The 19,552-nt window shown below is 39.0% G+C and overlaps 1 protein-coding gene across 2 annotated transcripts in view; it reads left to right on the top strand.

The window, feature by feature from the left end:
* Positions 1 to 19,552, top strand: part of UBE3C (ubiquitin protein ligase E3C) — a 73,613-nt gene that overhangs the window by 23,557 nt on the left and 30,504 nt on the right. Inside the window, exons 12-17 of one of the 2 annotated variants that reach the window (XM_081344075.1) lie at positions 966 to 1,123; positions 2,492 to 2,679; positions 7,504 to 7,608; positions 7,793 to 7,880; positions 14,089 to 14,186; positions 15,785 to 15,917. In XM_081344075.1, the coding sequence (XP_081200201.1) occupies positions 966 to 1,123; positions 2,492 to 2,679; positions 7,504 to 7,608; positions 7,793 to 7,880; positions 14,089 to 14,186; positions 15,785 to 15,917 (770 nt within the window). Of the gene's footprint in view, positions 1 to 965; positions 1,124 to 2,446; positions 2,680 to 7,503; positions 7,609 to 7,792; positions 7,881 to 14,088; positions 14,187 to 15,784; positions 15,918 to 19,552 lie in introns of both variants that reach the window. The other variant, XM_081344074.1, reaches the window with a different exon arrangement.

Here is a 19,552-nt window from a genome sequence, read left to right as displayed (position 1 = left end):
AAAAAAAGAGAAAATGGCTCTTCTATTTTATATATACCATTTGAATATGGTGTCAGTTTTTGGGGGGCAGGAGCTCTTTTATTTTATCCTTATTGTTGAGATGTTGAGAGCCTTGGTGGAGCAGTGGGCTAATGCCTCCTTAAGTAACACCAGCTGCCTGCAATTAGTGCAGGTTCGCGTCCCACCAGGCTCAAGGTTGACTCAGCCTTCCATCCTTCCACGGTAGGTAAAATGAGGACCCAGATTGTTGGGGTCAATAAGCTGACTTTGTAATAATGCCGCTGGGGGGGGGGCAAAAACCCTAATAAGCAGGCATATACATAGAATGAAGGCTACTGCTAAGCTTGTAAGCCGCCCTGAGTCTTCGGAGAAGGGCGGGATATAAATGGAATTAAAATAAATAAAATAAAATATTATTGGCCTGCATTTCAAAATCTTCTTCAGCAGTGTCACCGACTTTCCACAGAGGGTTGTGAAAGCTCACCTATAGTGGCTTCTTGTGAGCACTCAGTTTTCCTTGAAGATGAAACGAGTGCGCATGCTGGATTCATAGTTTGATTTTGTGTGGTGTTGTATCCTCTAAATAACATTTTTGTGTTCATCTGGTAACTGAGGGCAGGGGTTAAATAATAAACTCTTAGATTTCCTCTTGTTTTCCCAGTTATGCTTCCAGGTAGTAACTGTCTAAAGAAAATACTATATTAATAGGTTTGTACAATGTTAATAGTTATTTCTTAAGAATTTATTTTCAGTATTTCATTAGGTGTAAATGTTACATATTTTCGTACAGCCTTGAAACAGACGGCCTTGAAACACTCTGAAAATATCATGTGGCTTCTAAAAGAGGATATTTCAGGAAAAAATCAAAAATGGGATGTTAGAAATAATTTCTAATTTTTTCTTTTCCCACCCAAGCCATAGGTTTAAGTGGATAATAGGGTTATAATTTTTGTTTTTTTGTTAAGGTCTATGGTGCCGCTCCTTCAAGTAATTTCACGTGGTTCCCCAATGTCGTTAGAAGATTCTAGTCGGATCATTCCTCTCTTCTACCTTTTTAGCTCCTTATTTAGTCACTCACTTATTTCTATCCATGATAATGAATTCTTTGGTGACCCTATAGAAGGTAAGGGCATCGTCTTCTGTAGATTTTCTCTTGGAACTCATAATTATATCATTATAAACATATTCATATTAGATGTGCTTCCTCTGAAAACATAAAAATGTTTTAAAAGAAATTTTTGAATATACACTTTTAGTTAATATTTTATTGTTTCCTTATAAGCATTGCTTTGTTCTCTTTGTATTTTAATTTTGTAATCTGAAAATGGACACAGATTATAATGTAAACTACAAGATTTGAAAAGATCCTCAAAACAGATGAGCCATTAAAGATAGTCCTCAGGTTACAATGGCAATTGGAACTGGAATGTCTTTGGTTAAGTTCAAGTCACAACATCACCACATTGCTTATGCTGGCAATTCCCAAAGCTTTGGTTGCCGTCATTAAGAGAGGACCATGCAAGTTTTTAAGTGAGGATTTCACATGATCGCAATGTTTGGCTATTGCTGGCTTCCCCGTTGAATCTGGGGAACATTGCAAATTGCACTCAGTGTGAACACAGCTCACTGCAACATCATAATTGTGAGCTGGGCACTGAGCACCTGAATTGTGATCATGTGACCATGGGGACAGTGCAACTGCTGGAACTCTTAAGCAATGGTTATAACCTGAAGAGTACCTCGGATTAAGCAAATTAGAAAATTCTGCTGCTGTCTTTCTTTTGGTGTCTCCAGGCAGGCAGAAAATAAAGGAAGAGTTATGAATCTTCCATATTTTGCAAATAGGCTTGTTATATAGATCTGGTTTAACTATATTATGAGATGCAGTTAAGTTGCTGCTGAAATATCTCTGTTAATAAGACAATGTTTATTACATTACACTGGAGTGAAGAATAGACATAGATTTCATTATTTCTACAGTATAGGGGCAAGCAAATATCTTCTAGATATTTGGACTCCAACTTTAATCCAACCCAAGTAGGATGGTTGATAGCAAGGCATCATGAGAATTCAAAACATCGTGCAATTCAAAACTTGAGAAAGAATCTTTGCCTATAGATACCTATGTATTTGATTTATGGGAACGTAGTTAATTCTTCACTGTAATGTATAGATCCCATGTCTGAACAAACACATTATTGTAAATTCAAATTATTTTCTCTTTTATTTAGAACATTAGCTTGGTCACAGTGCTAAACCATAAAATGGTTGGCTTGTTTTTCGATGATTGTGATGAATAAATTCACACAATGCAAACCAGACCACCGTGGATTGATCAGCAAGCTATACTTCTAAAAAATCCTGTTAAAGTATTATCTTGAGAATCCAAAGAGAACAAGACTAAATTCTTCAGTATGTCCTTAAGCATGTTTTCTCTTTTCTTTAGTTGTAGGTCAAAGACAATCATCAATGATGCCTTTTACGTTAGAAGAACTGGTCACATTATCACGCTGTCTTCGCGATGCTTGTTTAGGAATTATTAAATTGGCATATCCAGAAACTAAGCCAGAGGTTCGTGAAGAATATATTGCAGCGTTTAGAAGTATTGGAGTCACTACAAATACAGAAATGCAACAATGCATCCAAACAGAACAGAAGCGATGGATTCAGCTCTTTAAGGTATACAAATGGTGATTCATAGAGAAAGAATCAGAATAACTTCCTTTTTTTATTCATATGGAGATACGGGTGATAGCAAATCTAGAGTGGGGAAACATTTAAAGTTTTATACAATGTCTTCAACTCTGATTCTGTCATAATTTTCTTCAACTTAATGCTTCCTGCTGTGTTTTCCTGAAAATCAGACCAAGTCTTATATTTTTTTGGCCTCCAAAAGAGGCATTAGTGCTTATTTTCGGGGAAACATGTGCAAGCTGAGATGTTTGGGTGAAGTGGGCAGGCGGAGGCAGAAGCACGAGGGGAGGCAGACGATCCCATTTGTCTCTCAGCTTGCTCCCAGCTGCACAGTGTGTTGGGACTGTCGGCCGCCCCCCTCTGCCTGCCCCTTCAGTGGCTGTGTGGGCAGAGCCGTGAAGGAGGCCAGGAGGCCAAAACCGCCAGCTCAGGGATGCAGAGCTGCTGGCCTCTAGAGCTGCTGCCATTGAAACGGCAAACGGGGGCAGGAAGCGCAAGGCAGTGCCGGACTGAAGCGGCAGATGGAGGAGGAGGTGGCTGCCAGTGGGCAGGTGATCTGTGGGTGGGGCAAGGGCAGCAGAGACCGAAGAAATGACACAGATGATGCAGCAGTTTTCCACCTCTGCCTTTCCTCAGGCGGCCTATTCCACCACCACCACCCCTTTAATTTTAGCATTCAGGGGAGCACATGCCTTTATGTGTCCTTAAGTTGCTCTTCAGGCTCTATCCTAACCCCCCAGAGACCTGCGTTTGTCTGATGTAAAAAATTTGGTCAGGCCTCCCAGCAAAAACTGCCCTCCCTCTCCCCGTTCTCTATTCTCTCCCGTGGGAGCAACGGCGGCGGCTGGAGCAGTTAAACCAGGACTGGTGGAGGGAGGCAGCAGGGAAGGCTTGCACTGCCCCATCACGGCACAAGCCATGGGAGAGTTGGTGGTGGAGGAGGAGGCGGCAGCGGCTGCTGCTGGGCAGGTGATCTGTGGGGTGAAGCAGGGGCGGCCAAAACCGAAGAAAGCCCCTCCAGCAGCATACGTGGCTATTGTGCAGCAGTGGCACAGCTTTTTGCTGTCACTCTTCCCTGGCTCCAAAATGGAAGTGGACTGGGCAAGATGACTGAGTGTGTCCCGCCCATCCTCCGTAGTATGGGAATCTGGCTCGGGAGGGGAGTGAAAGGGAAGAGGTGGGTGGGTGGGCATCCGGGTCATTGAATAAGCGGGGTGAGATCATGGAGCGGGAAGTAGCCAGGTTGCGGGGCCCTGAGATAAGTAGGTACCAGGCAGTGGGGCAGCTTCACCCAACCCCCCACCTGCCTTGCCTCAACTCGGTGCCACTACCACGTGGCCCCCTGCAGCAAGCAACCAGATAATGGGATGGAGTGGGTGGGGTCTTAACTAGGGTGGAGTGGGTGGGGTCTTAACTTATTTTTGGGATAGGGCTTATTTTTGGGGAAACACGGTACGTGCCTTCAGCTCTCAAAATTCTCAGCAGGCTTGCTGGCTGGGAAATTGGGTATTGAAAGAGATTATGGTAAAAATACATCTATTTTTTTTCCAAGAGTAGATTTCTTAAGGTTTCATGTCAAAAGAGAATTAATATAAAAATAAATATTACTTTAAGCTCTGATTTAGCAGCTGATATTTGATATGTATTCAATATGTTCTTGCAGATTTTGGTCTTTCCAGAATATATTTCAATGCATTTATTATCACATGTTTATACATAAGGAATATTTAGATCTGAATATACTTTTCTCAAGATAAAACCTCAGAGATGGATAGCTTACCAAAATAAATTACCACAGACCCTTTATTTAAGGGGAAATGTACATGTGCTCAGGATGGCTTCAGGTGAGGTTACACTAGTGATCCTTCATCCAAGCTGGCTAATACTTAATGAGCATTTTCTCACAGCATATTTCAGATCTTTGGATAATTCATTGAGATCCTTTGGGAGCTCTTACATACCCTATTTAATGTACTAGTCATTTGATCTGGAATGTCAAGTAAGCCGTTTGAGCGTTTTTGAACTTCTAAAATTGAGGAAGCCAATAGGCAGAATTAACAAGCTAAGCTGCATATTAGAAGATTACTTGTATTTTTCCCATATGGAGAAGACCATGGGGAAGGAATGGATAAACCAGTAAGGGAGGAGGAATGGCAATTCAATCCTGAGAACGCGTGAGAAAGAACCTGAAAATTACCCCAGCTTGATTCTATTTGGTATAAATTGGGGAAGAGAGAAATTCTGATAGGCTTTTGGTTCTGTAATCATCGCCTATAGTAATAAAGTAGGATTCCTGGAATCTCTATGGCAGACATGTCAAACGTGCGACGTCACGTGACATCGCGCAACGTATCGGAGCTGCTTCTCCGTTGCCAGCAATGGGGTGGGCACGGTTTTGGGATGACATGTCCAGCCCGCGGGCTGGCAGTTTGACACCCTTGCTCTATGGTGTCTGTTTCCTGACTGCTAGTTTGAACAGCTGGTATGACCATTTTCTTGGAATAGCTGGTATTACCATTATTCATGGCAGCTAAGATAGTTCAAGAGTATTTTTGAATTAAACTTTTCTGTAATAATCATCAGATGTTTATGTAGTTTAATTTTTTCCAACCTCCCAATGGTATACATGAAAGGCAATAGGGCAGGAATTCAGGATATAAACTGTTTCATAAAAAAGTGCTTGACTTGCCATGAAATGTCTGCAGCAAACACTCACAGTCAGCTAAAATTACTCATTAAAGGAGTGGAAGCAGAAGAAATGCATTTTCCAAATTAAATGCTAGATTTACAGTCCGTTTAATACCAGCGACCTCTTGCACACTAATGTTCAGTTCGAGTCATCAGCTGTCCCTTTAGGTCTTTTATCACTGTTTTTGTCAAGCTATCTATTTAATTGAAAGAAGTTAATTGAATGAAAATGATCAACTAAGCTTGTATTAATATTGCTAATGGAACTTTCTTCTTGGCTATGTTTGGAGAAAAATGTCAAGCTAGACTTTAGGAAAGACCCATTAATGCTTGCACTTAACCTGATGGGCTAATTAAGGAATGCTTATTCATTCTACAAGTCTACAATAGCCTCTATCCCACCCATTTTGTCCGATTTTTACAAGACATTTCACTTATCAGCAATGAACATTATGGACATTAGTAGCAATGAGAGTAGCTGATAATGTTTTGATTGTGTTGAATATTGTACAAAAGCAGGGCAAGATACTATGGAGAAGTAATAAAAGATTGCAATTTTAATTACGTATCCATTTGTTATTTAGTAAAGTTTACAATCTGTGAATATGGACCCAGTATGCTTACATATTACAGAAATGTGAAGTGCTCTGGTGTTATGCCAATTTTTCCCAAGCTGATGTCCTCCAAAGATACTGGCCCATGATGGCTTGGAATTTTGGGAACTTAAATCCCAAATTCCTGCTCTAAACACAGTGCTGTGTGGTTGCATCCAGCAAGCTTACAATGTTGAAATCTGCAAGATGAGCTATATTTTACTTAGAATATTACCAGTAAGTATAATTGGTCAAATCTGGAAAAAAAATCCATGTGTGGAATGATGAAGGGTACACAGGAAAAAAGCAAGTTGTAGAGTTAGCAAATATAAAACAAAAATTGACAAGTGTGTCTGTGTGTAGTTCTTTGTATGCATTTTTATAAAAAAAATGAACTCTGCAAGGTTTGTCCCAAAAGACATTCTTTAATAGCATGAATAATTTCTGTAGTATCTGTATATAGAAGAATAGATACAAATGAAACATATAAACTTTAATGCTTGTATTGTGACAAAACAAATGTTCATCTTTCAATAATATTCATGTGACTCTCAACAAAAACAAGCATCTTTGAGAAGGTCAGAGATATCCTGTCTGGGTAAGTAGACAAAAAAGGAATGTATATTGGTTATATAACGGCCAGGGAGTCCTTTCACAATGATCTATTTTTTCCTGTTCAAAATGTGTGTAGAAACTTAGTTATCACAAAAAAAGTGAAAGACACTCTCAATCTTAAACTACTTTTCAGTTCTTCTTAAAATTAATTATCTTCAAATGCTTAAAGCTTCATACCGATATAATTATTTTATGGGATTAGTGCAGTCAAAATGTTAATTAATGTTTATTGAAGTTTATGAAAGGTTAGATATTTATGGATTTTTTTTTACTTACTGAGGTGCAGAGGAAGCCACGTTAAAGCTTGTGGAAAGGAAGCATATAAAATTACCAATTTTTAACAATATTTGCAGTTAAAAGCCATCACCAAAATCAATTATTCTTAAATCCATTCATCTTAATAGATAATCTTAATACAGTGTTATATTTTAATAATGGATTGATTATTTTAAGTTTCTATTTAATTTTTGTTCAGTTATTTTTAAAAACATAATATTGAAAACGTGAGGAAGAGGCCTTCATCCTGAAGTGGATAGACTGGCTAAAATGAGGGTGATGAATTATTAACTCTGCCAATACTTACTTTAATTATTTAAAACAGTTGATATTTTTTTCCACAAAATTTGTCCAGTGTCTGGGCTAGTTAAGGGAGATATTTGATTTTGACCTAAAGGCTACGAAAATGCAGAGGAGGATTTATTGTCTGTGTTCTAGAATCAGCCACGATGGCTAGGGATCTGGGTGTTGAAATCCAAGAGATTCGATTGTTAAGTCTCTCTCACATACACATAACCTAATATGTATGTACTAGATATAAACATACTGATACGAATACTAATTCTGTTTATAATTGATTCTTGTTTTCTGTCTTGCTACATAAAAATACTTCATAATGGCTGTTTTAATCATCTAGGTAATCACTAATTTGGTGAAAATGCTGAAATCTAGAGATACAAGAAGGAATTTTTGCCCACCAGATCACTGGCTGTCATTACAAGAAAACATTAGAGCAGATAAGGTAATATAGAGGTTACTTTTCATTTAAAAAAACTGAGTAGAGCTTTTTTCATATTAAATTTATATATTTAAGCTGTTTTTACATCTAAATCTAGGAACTTCTTAAAAATCAATGTGCATACTAATAATTTACTTTTAAGGTTTCAGCCCAAGACATTTAATCATGATATTTAATGTACTGCTAGGTTACACAACTTTATGTGCCATCAGCCAGACATGTATGGAGAGTGAGGAGAATGGGAAGGATAGGACCCTTGCAGTCAACTTTGGATGGTAAGAAATGATTTGTTGTTAAAACTAACCTGTCCGGGAGACAGCTGTTCTCAATATCAGATTTGATTGCACATTGCCTACATTTCTATTTTTTATTTAAATAATGGTATCTCTCTGCAAAAGAGACCAACCTTTCTCTAAAAATGACCCATGAAGGAACTTAGAATGAAAAAGGATGCAGTTACAATGATTATGTTAAAACAGGTGTGAAACTGCTTTTGATTTGTTTTAATTCCACAACTCCTCATGAGTTAAACACAATTAGTGTGAAAGAGTCACTGACTTGCACATGACCATGTTACTTATGTATTCTCATTTACTTAAATGGCAAGCTCTTTTGTTCTAAATGCCTTATGTATTGATGACTCAATCCCATATTTCTCTTCAAATAAATAACTGTTGATGGGGCAGTCTGGATAAAATTGACTAATTGGCTAGAATAATTGAACTGCTGAAGTTAGATAGTGGCTTACCTTTGCTGTACATGCAGTTTCTCTTTTCAAAATGCTTTTAACCCTTAGCATAATCAATTACCTATCTTGACTAATTGAAAATGTTTGCTGAAAATTTATAAAATGCTTGGAAAGTTGAAGTACCAAAAATTGCTATTTACTGAAGTTATCACTCTTGTAAGGTTAATTTTACAGTGAAGATGTTCTTCTACATTGATCTAATTAAATTAACTTGAAGGTTAGAAGTAGCATTTCTTATGTCAGATTGTTTCTGGAAAAAACCCCCCCGGCTATTTGGCAATGTTCTCCTGAAATTTGATTCGAAGAACTTGATAGGTTAAAAATTGTATCTTATTGTAGTATCAAATAATACACAGCTCTTTCAAGAGTATTTATAATTCTCCCACGTAGTCCTTGAAAGTCTTTTTTGAGAGGTAACATAGTATTTCAAAATCATTCTTCTTGGCAATAGAATACAGCCAAACTAGTGTCTTGGACTTTAAAAGAGCTAATTTCAATGAACTTAGAGAGACCATGGGAAGAATTCCATGGATGAGAATCCTAAAGGGGAAAACAACTCAAGAAGCTTGGGAAATTTTGAAAAGTGAGATAATAAAGGCCCAGTCTAGCACAATACCAACAAAGAAGAAAAATAACAGCTTTCAAAGGAAACCAGCATGGCTGCATAAAGAACTCTGATAAACTGAAAGACAACTTTCTCTCCCAAAAAGTAAAGAAGAGAACTAGGGGATTAGCCATATTGGATTTAATTCTCACTAACAGAGATGAAATGATAGAAGGTGTCGAAGCCACAGGAACCTTGGGGGGAAGTGATCATGCAATATTGGAATTCAACATTCTGGAGGCACAAGCAATAGAACACAGCCAAACTAGTGTCTTGGACTTTAAAAGAGCTAATTTCAATGAACTTAGAGAGACCATGGGAAGAATTCCATGGATGAGAATCCTAAAGGGGAAAACAACTCAAGAAGCTTGGGAAATTTTGAAAAGTGAGATAATAAAGGCCCAGTCTAGCACAATACCAACAAAGAAGAAAAATAACAGCTTTCAAAGGAAACCAGCATGGCTGCATAAAGAACTCTGATAAACTGAAAGACAACTTTCTCTCCCAAAAAGTAAAGAAGAGAACTAGGGGATTAGCCATATTGGATTTAATTCTCACTAACAGAGATGAAATGATAGAAGGTGTCGAAGCCACAGGAACCTTGGGGGGAAGTGATCATGCAATATTGGAATTCAACATTCTGGAGGCACAAGCAATAGAACATAGCCAAACTAGAGTCTTGGACTTTAAAAGAGCTAATTTCAATACACTTAGAGAGGGCTTGGGAAAGATTCCATGAATGAGAATCCTCAAGGGAAAAACAACTCAAGAAGCTTGGGAAATTTTGAAAAGTGAGATAATAAAAGCCCAGTCTAGCACAATACCAACAGAGGGAAAATAACAGCTCTCAAAAGAAACCAGCGTGACTGCATAAAGAACTCTCTGACAAATTGAAAGATAAAAAGGACAAGTACAGAAAGTGGAAAGAGGGGCACAAAACTAAGTCAGAATATCAGCAAATAGGCCGAGCCTGCAAAGATGAAGCGAGGAAAGCTAAGGCACAAAATAAACTAAGGCTTGTGACCAAAATCAACAATAACAAAAAAAGCTTCTTTCAACATGTAAAAAAACAAGAAAACAATTAAGGAAATGATTGGTCCATTAGTGGGGGAAAGTGGCAAGAAGGTGACAAGCAACAGGGAGAAAGCAGAACTATTTAACTCGTTTTTTGCATCTGTCTTTACACAAAGGGAAAAAACAGTCCAACCTACCAAAACCAGTGCCATAAAAAACAGAATAGAAACGCAAGTTGATAGGCAAAAAAATGGTAAGTGAGCACCTGTCCAGCCTAGACGAGTTCAAATCACCAGGCCCAGATGGATTACACCCCAAGGTTCTCAAGGAACTGGCAGACGTGATCTCAGAACCACTGAACTATATTTTTCAAAGATTCCGGAGCACTGGGGAACTACCAGAGGACTGGAAGAGAGCTGATGTAGTTCCCATCTTCAAAAAAGGCAAACTACAGACCTATCAGCCTGACCTCAATACCTGGGAAGATTCTGGAAAAGATAATCAAACAACAAATCAGCGAACACCTTTTTGCGAACAAAGTTATCACTAAAAGCCAATATGGGTTTGTCAAAAACAGATCGTGCCAGACAAACCTTATTGCATTCTTTGACCAAGTGACAATACTAGTGGACCAGAGGAATGGTGTAGATTTAATTTACTTGGATTTCAGTAAGGCATTTGATAAAGTAGATCACAACCTACTACTTGATAAGATAGAAAAATGTGGGTTAGATAGCATCACCACCAGATGGATTCGTAGCTGGCTGACAGGCCGTACTCAACGTGTGGTCCTCAATGGAACTGCATCTACATGGAAGGAAGTGTGTAGTGGGGTGCCCCAGGGCTCTGTTCTGGGCCGAGTGCTCTTCAACATCTTCATCAATGATTTGGATGAGGGGATAGATGGGGAACTCATCAAATTTGCAGACGACACCAAGCTGGCAGGAATAGCCAATACTCCAGAAGATAGGCTTAAGATACAGGAGGATCTGGACAGATTCGAACACTGGGCACTATCTAACAAAATGAAATTCAATTGTGAAAAAAGTAAGGTTCTGCATTTAGGCAGGAAAAATCAAATGCACAGGTATAGTATAGGTGGTACCTTGCTCGATAGTAGTAACTGAGAGGGATCTCGGAGTCCTAGTGGACAATCACTTAAATATGAGCCAGCAGTGTGCTGCAGCTGCCAAAAAAGCCAACACAGTGCTAGGCTGCATTAACAGAGGAATAGAATCAAGATCACGTGAAGTACTAATACCACTTTACAATGCCTTGGTAAGGCCACACCTGGAATATTGCATCCAGTTTTGGTCACCACGAGGTAAAAAAGATGTCGAGACTCTAGAAAGAGTACAGAGAAGAGCAACAAAGATGATTGGGGGACTGGAGGCTAAAACATATAGGGAACGGTTGCTGGAATTGTGTATATGCAGTTTAATGAAGAGAAGGGTGAGGGGTGACATGATAGCAGTGTTCCAATATCTCAGGGGCTGCCACAAAGAAGAGGGAGTCAAGCTATTCTCCAAAGCACCTGAAAGCAGGACAAGAAGCAATGGATGGAAACTAGTCGAGGAGAGAAGCAACCTAGAACTAAGGAGAAACTTCCTGACACTTAGAACAACTAACCAGTGGAACAACCTGCCTCCAGAAGTGGTGAATGCTCCAACACTGGAGGTTTTTAAGAAGAGACTGGACAGCCATTTGTCTGAAATGGTATAGGGTTTCCTGCCTTAGCAGGGGGTTGGACTAGATGACCTCCAAGTTCCCTTCCAACTTCTTTTTCTTCTTCTTCTTCTTCTTCTTCTTCTTCTTCTTCTTCTTCTTCTTCTTCTTCTTCTTCTTCTTCTTCTTCTTCTTCTTCTTCTTCTTCTTCTTCTTCTTCTTCTTCTTCTTCTTCTTCTTCTGCTTCTGCTTCTTCTTCTTCTGCTTCTGCTTCTTCTGCTTCTTCTGCTTCTTCTGCTTCTTCTTCTTCTTTATTATTATTGTCTTGAGAAATTTCATTTCAGCTATACTCACATATGCTTTTGTTGCTAAGTTTTCCTTCACTTTCCTTCCGCAGTTTCCTTTATTTTATATCACCCCCACTGTCTCCAAACTTTGGGAGCAACGTACTGGATATATAAGTATTCCTTGACTTACAACCATTTGTTTAGTGACTGTTCGAAGTTACAATGATGCTGAAAAAAGTGACGTATGACTAGTCGTTGCAGCATCCCCACCGTCACATGATCAAAATGCAGGCTTTTTGGTAACCAGCACATATTCACAACAATCCTGGCATCCCATGGTCATGTGATCTCCTTTTCCAACCTTCCCAGCCAGCTTCTGACAAGCAAAGTCAATAGAGAAAGCTGGATTCACTTTATTACTACATGATTCCTTTAACAACTGCAGTGATTTGCTTAACTATGGCAAAGGAGGTTGTAAAATTGGGTGTCACTCACTGAACAACTACCTACCTTGCTTAGCAGTGAAAATTCTGGTTCTACTTGTGGTTGTAAAATGACCTGTAATAGGAAAGATACAACAGGAAGAGAAGGTTACCTTCCTTGTTGCAGCAATTGCTCTTTGGAAGAGTATCCTCAGAGACACTAATGGCTTCTCCTCAGAATGCTCTGAGAACGGCTGTTGGCCCTTTGGGGTAACCTAGATCAGGAAACAAATACACAAGAAATATCAGAATACTACTTTATTTATAAAGACTATGCTAATAGAATCTTGGAAGCTCAATCAAATTCCCCCATTCCTCTCTTAAACCAAAGAGAGTCAAAGTGAGGCAGTTTATAGCCTCTTCCTCATGCTTTCTTGCTTTCCAAAGTTGAGCTCCTATTTACTAGTGGTCATTGCATATTTTACCCAAGGTCATGTTTCTGTTCAACATTTTCTATTGTGTGGTTTCCTTCTGAACACATATGATCTCTGATTCTATTTTATACTTTTCTGTTTTAAATTGCTAAGCACATTGATTTGTGCTTTAGATTGTAAGCCGCCCTGAGTCTTCGGAGAAGGGCGGGATATAAATGGGATTTTTTTAAAAAAATGCTCTCAGCTGCCCAGAACTGTATGACTTTGGGCAGCCTCTAAATTGTATAAATCCATAAATAACAGTAAAATAAATTAGAAAAGCTAGATTTATCTGTATAAGCTAAAACTCTCCAAATAGACTTCTGAAACCTGGTTGGCATATATATTTAGTTAATAAATAAAAAGTGATACTTGGTTCTCTTGTTGAACAAAGCAGCTTTCAAGTTTTTCTCCAATTTTATTTAAACTGTGTAAAGAATTCTAATATTTAGGCTACACTAGTGCCGCGTAACAGAGTGAGCGCCTGTTACTCGTCCCAGCTTCTGCCAACCTAGCAGTTCGAAAGCACATAAAAATGCAAGTAGAAAAATAGGGACCACTACGGTGGGAAGGTAACAGCGTTCCGTGCGCCTTTGGTGTCTAATCATGCCAGCCACATGACCACGGAGACGTCCTCGGACAAGTGCTGGCTCCTCGGCTTTGAAACGGAGATGAGCACCGGCCCCTAGAGTTGGAAACGCCTAGCATGCATGTGCAGGGGAACCGTTACCTTTGTATGGCTTTAATGGGATCTGTACAGGTAATCCTAGACTTATGACCACAATTAATTCTAAAATTTCTCTTGCTGTTGCTAAGCAAGACAGTTAAGTCCATTTTAGGACTTTTCTTTCATAATTGTTAAGTGAATCACTCAATTGTTAAGTTAGGAACATGGTTGTTAAGTGGATCTGGCTTTCCCATTGACTTTGCTTGTCAGAAAGTGTTCACATGACCCTAGGATACTGCAATTGTCATAAATATGAACCAGTTGCCAAGTATTCAAATTTGGATCATGTGACATCATGGGAGTGCTGCAATATTTGCAAAAATGGTCATAAATCACTTTTTTCAGTGCTGTTGTAACTTTGACCAATCACTAAACAAATGGTTGTAAGTTGAGGACTAACCTGTAATTCAGACTATATGGAGAACTCCAGGTTGCCCATTCCTGCTGTACGTAATAGGGTCCTCACCAGTTGAGGAAGAACGAAAAAAAGCATATTGTACTACACAATAAAGCTAAATTCTGATCTCTTTGTTTATTTAAAAGTGGGATTGGATCCAGCACCTCTTTCTGTGTCGGAGGAGCGACAGCTTGCAATATTGACAGAGCTGCCTTTTGTGGTTCCTTTTGAAGAAAGAGTAAAGGTACTTTATTTTTTTAAATCTTGTAATTTTTAACAAAGTTTTAAACATTGTTGAAAGTATATTCTTGACAAAGGAGTACATAACATTTTGGAATGGAAATGTTTCTTGCTAGTTTGAATTTGAAATGGTCTTATTTCTGTTCTGGTGCTGCCATTCTGAAATTACTGGCTGAACTTTAAGTTATTTGTATGTAGTCAGGTCAGTCCATTTCAAATTCAGAGCAATTGTTTCAAATTTTAAATATTTCAAATTTTTGCTCACCTCTTAAGTCCTGAGCTATGTGCGCCGTGAAAGAATGAATACATATGTCTCTTGCCCATAAGAGATCAATTGCAGAACTTTTAGTGAGGTCTGAATTTTGCAAGTTCGGCATCTCAGTTCCATGGTTGGAGGAGATTAGAATGTTTTTGTATCTATTGAAACCAGCATAAATTGGTTTAATATAATTTTTGTACTTAAAGTGACTGTGATATTGAAAAGTACAAAAATTACATTTGTGTTAGAAGCTTAGTTTTCTATTCAGTTACGAAGGTAGCCTTTAGATCAAGAAAGATTGCACATCACGACAGAAACTTGGTTGTATTGTCAGTTCTTGGTCAGATTTAAAAAACACATGTTTTGAGCTACAGTTCTTGCATCGAATTGCAGGTGGAATTGTTTTTTTTTTCATTTCTCTGTTGTGATGTGTAATCTATCTTGATATAAAAGCTACCTTTGTGACTGGATAGAGAATTAAGGTTCTAACATAAATATACATTGCACCCATTCATATGTTGTCTTGCATGTAATTGAGCTGAAACCATAAAAGCCATTTGCCATTCATTAGCATGGCAGGAACTGTTTGTAGAAAGTGGTGGCTGCAATATTTTCAGTGGTGGCAGATAAAAATAGTCTTAGCAAATGGGAAAGTGATAAAAACCAGCCAGTAGAAGAAAGTAGGGAATCTTGGCCAACCACAGCCATGAAATGGATTTGTTGAGTTTCATCTACAAATCTTCTGAATTAGTTACCTTTTGTTGGGCTTCTAAAATAGTTTGTATTGATATTTTTTTATCCATGCTATACCGATAAATTGTTTAAAATTTTGTAGTTTAGATTTTTGAAGACATAAGTGATTATCACACAAACCAGGTCTTCCTCATCATTTTCATTTAAGAATTAACAGCATAAACAACTTGTGTTAATTAGCTTTCAGCTAATTAGCAAACTGAATTCCAAGAATTGTGCTGCTGTCAACATGTATTTATACTATAAGGGAAATGGAAAATAGTTTCATGAGAGATATAAATCACTGTTACTGAAAAGGACATTGATAAATGTAAGGAAAATCTGTTGCTTAGTTCATGTGGAAGTATTATTAGTGGCAAGAGTCTTGTAACTTTAAGCTTCTGTTCATGTGCTAGGTAAGCTTCTTAGTGCAAGTTGTTCTATATGAAGGCATGTAAAATACTAGTGGTAGTTTTTTTTTAAAAAATCTTACCATCACAAATTTCCAAAATCTTACCACTATATAATGAAATTGAAATGCTACTGAATTATTTTGTACTGAAAATCCATACTTAAGTGTAATTACTTTCCCTTTCATGACTCCATACAAGATCTTTCAAAGACTGATCTATGCAGACAAGCAGGAAGTACAAGGAGAAGGTCCATTTCTGGATGGAATTAATGTTACCATCAGAAGAAATTATATTTATGAAGATGCATACGACAAACTTTCTCCTGAAAATGGTACAGTATTTATAAATTGATCAAATGATTTATCTTGGGAACTATAAAAAATTAATTGGGCATAGAAATCTTACACTTAGATCATGGGATATTAGACAGAAGATTAATTCATTTATTGTAAAATGCTGTACAATTTTAAATATGCCGTGCGTTTGAGATTTTTTTTTAAAAAATCATAGTTTACAATGATGGAACTATTTTGTAGCAGCATTTTAACATTTTTCTTTTAGATTTATTTATTTATTTATTTTTGGGACTTATATGCCGCCCTATCTCCCGAAGGACTCAGGGCGGCTAACAACAATAAAATACAATAATACAAAAGTTAAAAAGAAATTAAATTAATAGCCCCAGTAGAATAAATTAAAATTAAAATTAAGTTAAAAATTAAAAACATAATTAAAATCCCTGTCAGTCCAGGTCAGCCTGATGGAAAAGGAGTATTTTGAGGCCGCGGCGAAAGGACTGGAGATCCAGGGCCATCCGAAGCTCAAGGGGGAGTTGGTTCCTTAGGGCTGGCGCTCCCACAGAGAAGGCCCTCCCCCTGGGGGTCGCCAGCCGACATTGTCTAGCCGACGGCACCCTGAGGAGGCCCTCTCTGTGTGAGCGCACTGGGCGATGGGAAGTCGTTCCCGGCAGCAGATGGTCCTGCAAGTATCCCGGGCCTAAGCCATGTAGGGCTTTAAAGGTAAGTACCAGCACCTTAAATCTCACCCGGAGGACAACCGGTAACCAATGCAGCTCACGCAGGAGGGGTGTAATATGGGAGTATCGGGATGCTCCCATCACTACCCGCGCGGCCGCATTCTGCACCAGTTGAAGCCTCCGGGTGGTCTCCAAGGGCAGCCCCATGTAGAGAGCATTGCAGTAATCTATACGGGAGGTAACGAGTGCGTGAGTGACTGTGCGTAGGGCATCTCGGTCCAGATAGGTGCGGAACTGGCGCACCAGGCGAACCTGGGCAAATGCCCCCCTAGCCACGACTCCAATATGATCTTCAAAACTGAGTCGTGAATCCAGGAGGACACCTAAATTGCGTGCCCTATCAACGGGAGGTAACATCTCTCCTCCCATAACCAAAGATGGAACCTCTTGGACTAAACGAGATGCTGGTACGTAAAGCCACTCAGTCTTGGCCGGGTTGAGCCAGAGCCTGTTCTTCCCCATCCAAATCTGTGCTGCTTCCAGGCAACGGGACATCACATCGAGGGCATCACTGGGTTGGTTCAGGGTGGAGATGAAAAGCTGGGTATCATCAGCGTATTGATGATACCTCACCCCGAAACCACGGATGATCTCACCCAGCGGCTTCATATAGATGTTGAACAGGAGGGGCGAGAGTACCGACCCCTGAGGCACCCCAAAACTAAGGGGCCTAGGGGCTGACCTCTGCCCCCCTGCCAACACCATCTGCGAATGGCCCGAGAGGTAGGAGGAGAACCACCGTAAAACAGTGCCTCCCACTCCCAACCCCTCAAGACGTCGCAGCAAGATACCATGGTCGATGCTATCAAAAGCCGCTGAGAGATCTAATAGGACCAGGACAGAGGAATAACCCCTATCTCGGGCCCGCCAGAGATCATCCACCAGCGCGACCAATGCTGTCTCCGTGCTGTACCCGGGCCTGAAACCCGATTGGTACGGATCCAGATACTCAGTTTCATCCAGGACCAAAGGGAGCTGCCGTGCCACCATGCTCTCAACAACCTTCGCAAGAAAGCGAAGGTTGGAGACAGGACTAATGTTATTTAAAATAGCTGGATCCAAGGCAGGTTTCTTGAGGAGGGGCCTTACCACCGCCTCTTTCAAGGCGGCAGGGAAGCACCCCTCACTCAAGGAATCATTAATAACTGCATTATTAGATTATTAAAAAGCATGTTGTGTATTAATCTTTTTGGAGTTTATTATATATGAACGGACAGAATATTTATTTATTAGAATTATTACATCCCACCTTTTCAAAGAGGAGAGCAAGGTGAAATGCATAATGTTCCAGCCTCATATTTTCCATGCAGCAACAGCCCTGTCACATGGGTTGGTCAAAGTAAGCATGATGATGAACCTGAAATAATCTAGGTGTTTCCACAGGGTTGGACTAGAATTTCCCACAGTTAGGAATTTCCTGAGTCCCAGAGCTTTACTGCTATACCTCACTGGCTTTTTACTTTTCATTAATCAGATAGATTCCACTGTCTGCCTTATATGATGCCATTTATCATTTTTTCCAAATAAAGTAATTAGAAAATTTGTGAAAACTGTAGAAGTCAGTTATGAAATTAAAAGCGTGTTTGAAACTGGGATGCATTAAAATACAGACTGATTTATATCTGTGTAAGAAAAAAATGACATGATTTATCTGTTCCTATGAGTAAAAGAGCAAATTTATACTAAACATTTTGGGCTACTCTTAAGATACAATTAGAAATTATTTCTTGCCAAGGTCAGAGCTTATATTTTTGGTAGCCAACTTTTAAAGAAGATAGCATTTATTAAGAGGAAATTGTTGCATGAATGTTACAATAATTTCAACAGTTGAACTGTTTTCTTTAGAACTTTAGAATACATTATTTGTAATGGAATGTGAAAATGGCCTTGGAAGATTTGGTGGGGGTAAGGAAGAAATGCTCACGATTTGTGAGAAACAGCAGAAAAAAGGAAGTTAGAAATTATCTGCTGTAATTTATCAGGCAATATAAAGAAAGGACCGGAAATTTGTACTTTAAAACTTTCAAGATTGATGTAATTTCTTCTTCCTCCAGCTTCTAAGGTCATTCTCTTATTCCGTTACAATATTGCATATACTGTGGGTGTAAATTCTCAACTAATGTGAATAGGGGACCAGAATCTCCTGGAAGTATTTCTGATATTTAACAGATTAGATTTTGGAACAACTTACTAATGAACAAATGAATTATTCTGATATATTGGGGGGGGGGAATCGAGATTAGAATATTGGCTTATTTTTCAAGGGGAACCGGAAATAACTCTGTAGCAAAATGTGTGTTATTTTTCTTTATCAAGACATTTGAATAGATAAAAGCTTGCACACATGTTTTGAAAGATCACAGGGCAGTTATCTTACAAAAATATGCGAATGCTCGAACAGAAATGGCTGAAATTGTTGGCACCCCAGAAATTTTTCCAGAAAATCAAGTATTTCTCACAGAAAAGTATTGCAGGAACACATGTTTTGCTATACACAGGTTTATTCCCTTTGTGTGTATTGGAACACAACAAAAAAGGGAGGAAAAAAGCAAATTGGACATAATGTCAAACAAAACTCCAAAAATGGGCTGGACAAAATTATTGGCACCCTTAACTTAATATTTGGTTGCACACCCTTTGGAAAAAATAACTGAAATCAGTCGCTTCCTATAACCATCAATAAGCTTCTTACACCTCTCACCCGGAATTTTGGACCACTCTTCCTTTGCAAACTGCTCCAGGTCTCTCTTATTGGAAGGGCGCCTTTTCCCAACAGCAATTTTAAGATCTCTCCACAGGTGTTCAATGGGATTCAGATCTGGACTCATTGCTGGCCACTTCAGAACTCTCCAGCGCTTTCTTGCCATCCATTTCTGGGTGCTTTTTGACGTATGTTTGGGGTCATTATCCTGCTGGAAGACCCAAGATCT

The sequence above is a fragment of the Vipera berus genome, assembly GCF_964194415.1.
Source record: "Vipera berus genome assembly, chromosome: Z".
Lineage (NCBI taxonomy): Eukaryota > Metazoa > Chordata > Lepidosauria > Squamata > Viperidae > Vipera > Vipera berus.
The sequence above is the reverse complement of the archived record's forward strand: the minus strand, read 5'-3'. Positions and strand labels throughout refer to the sequence as shown.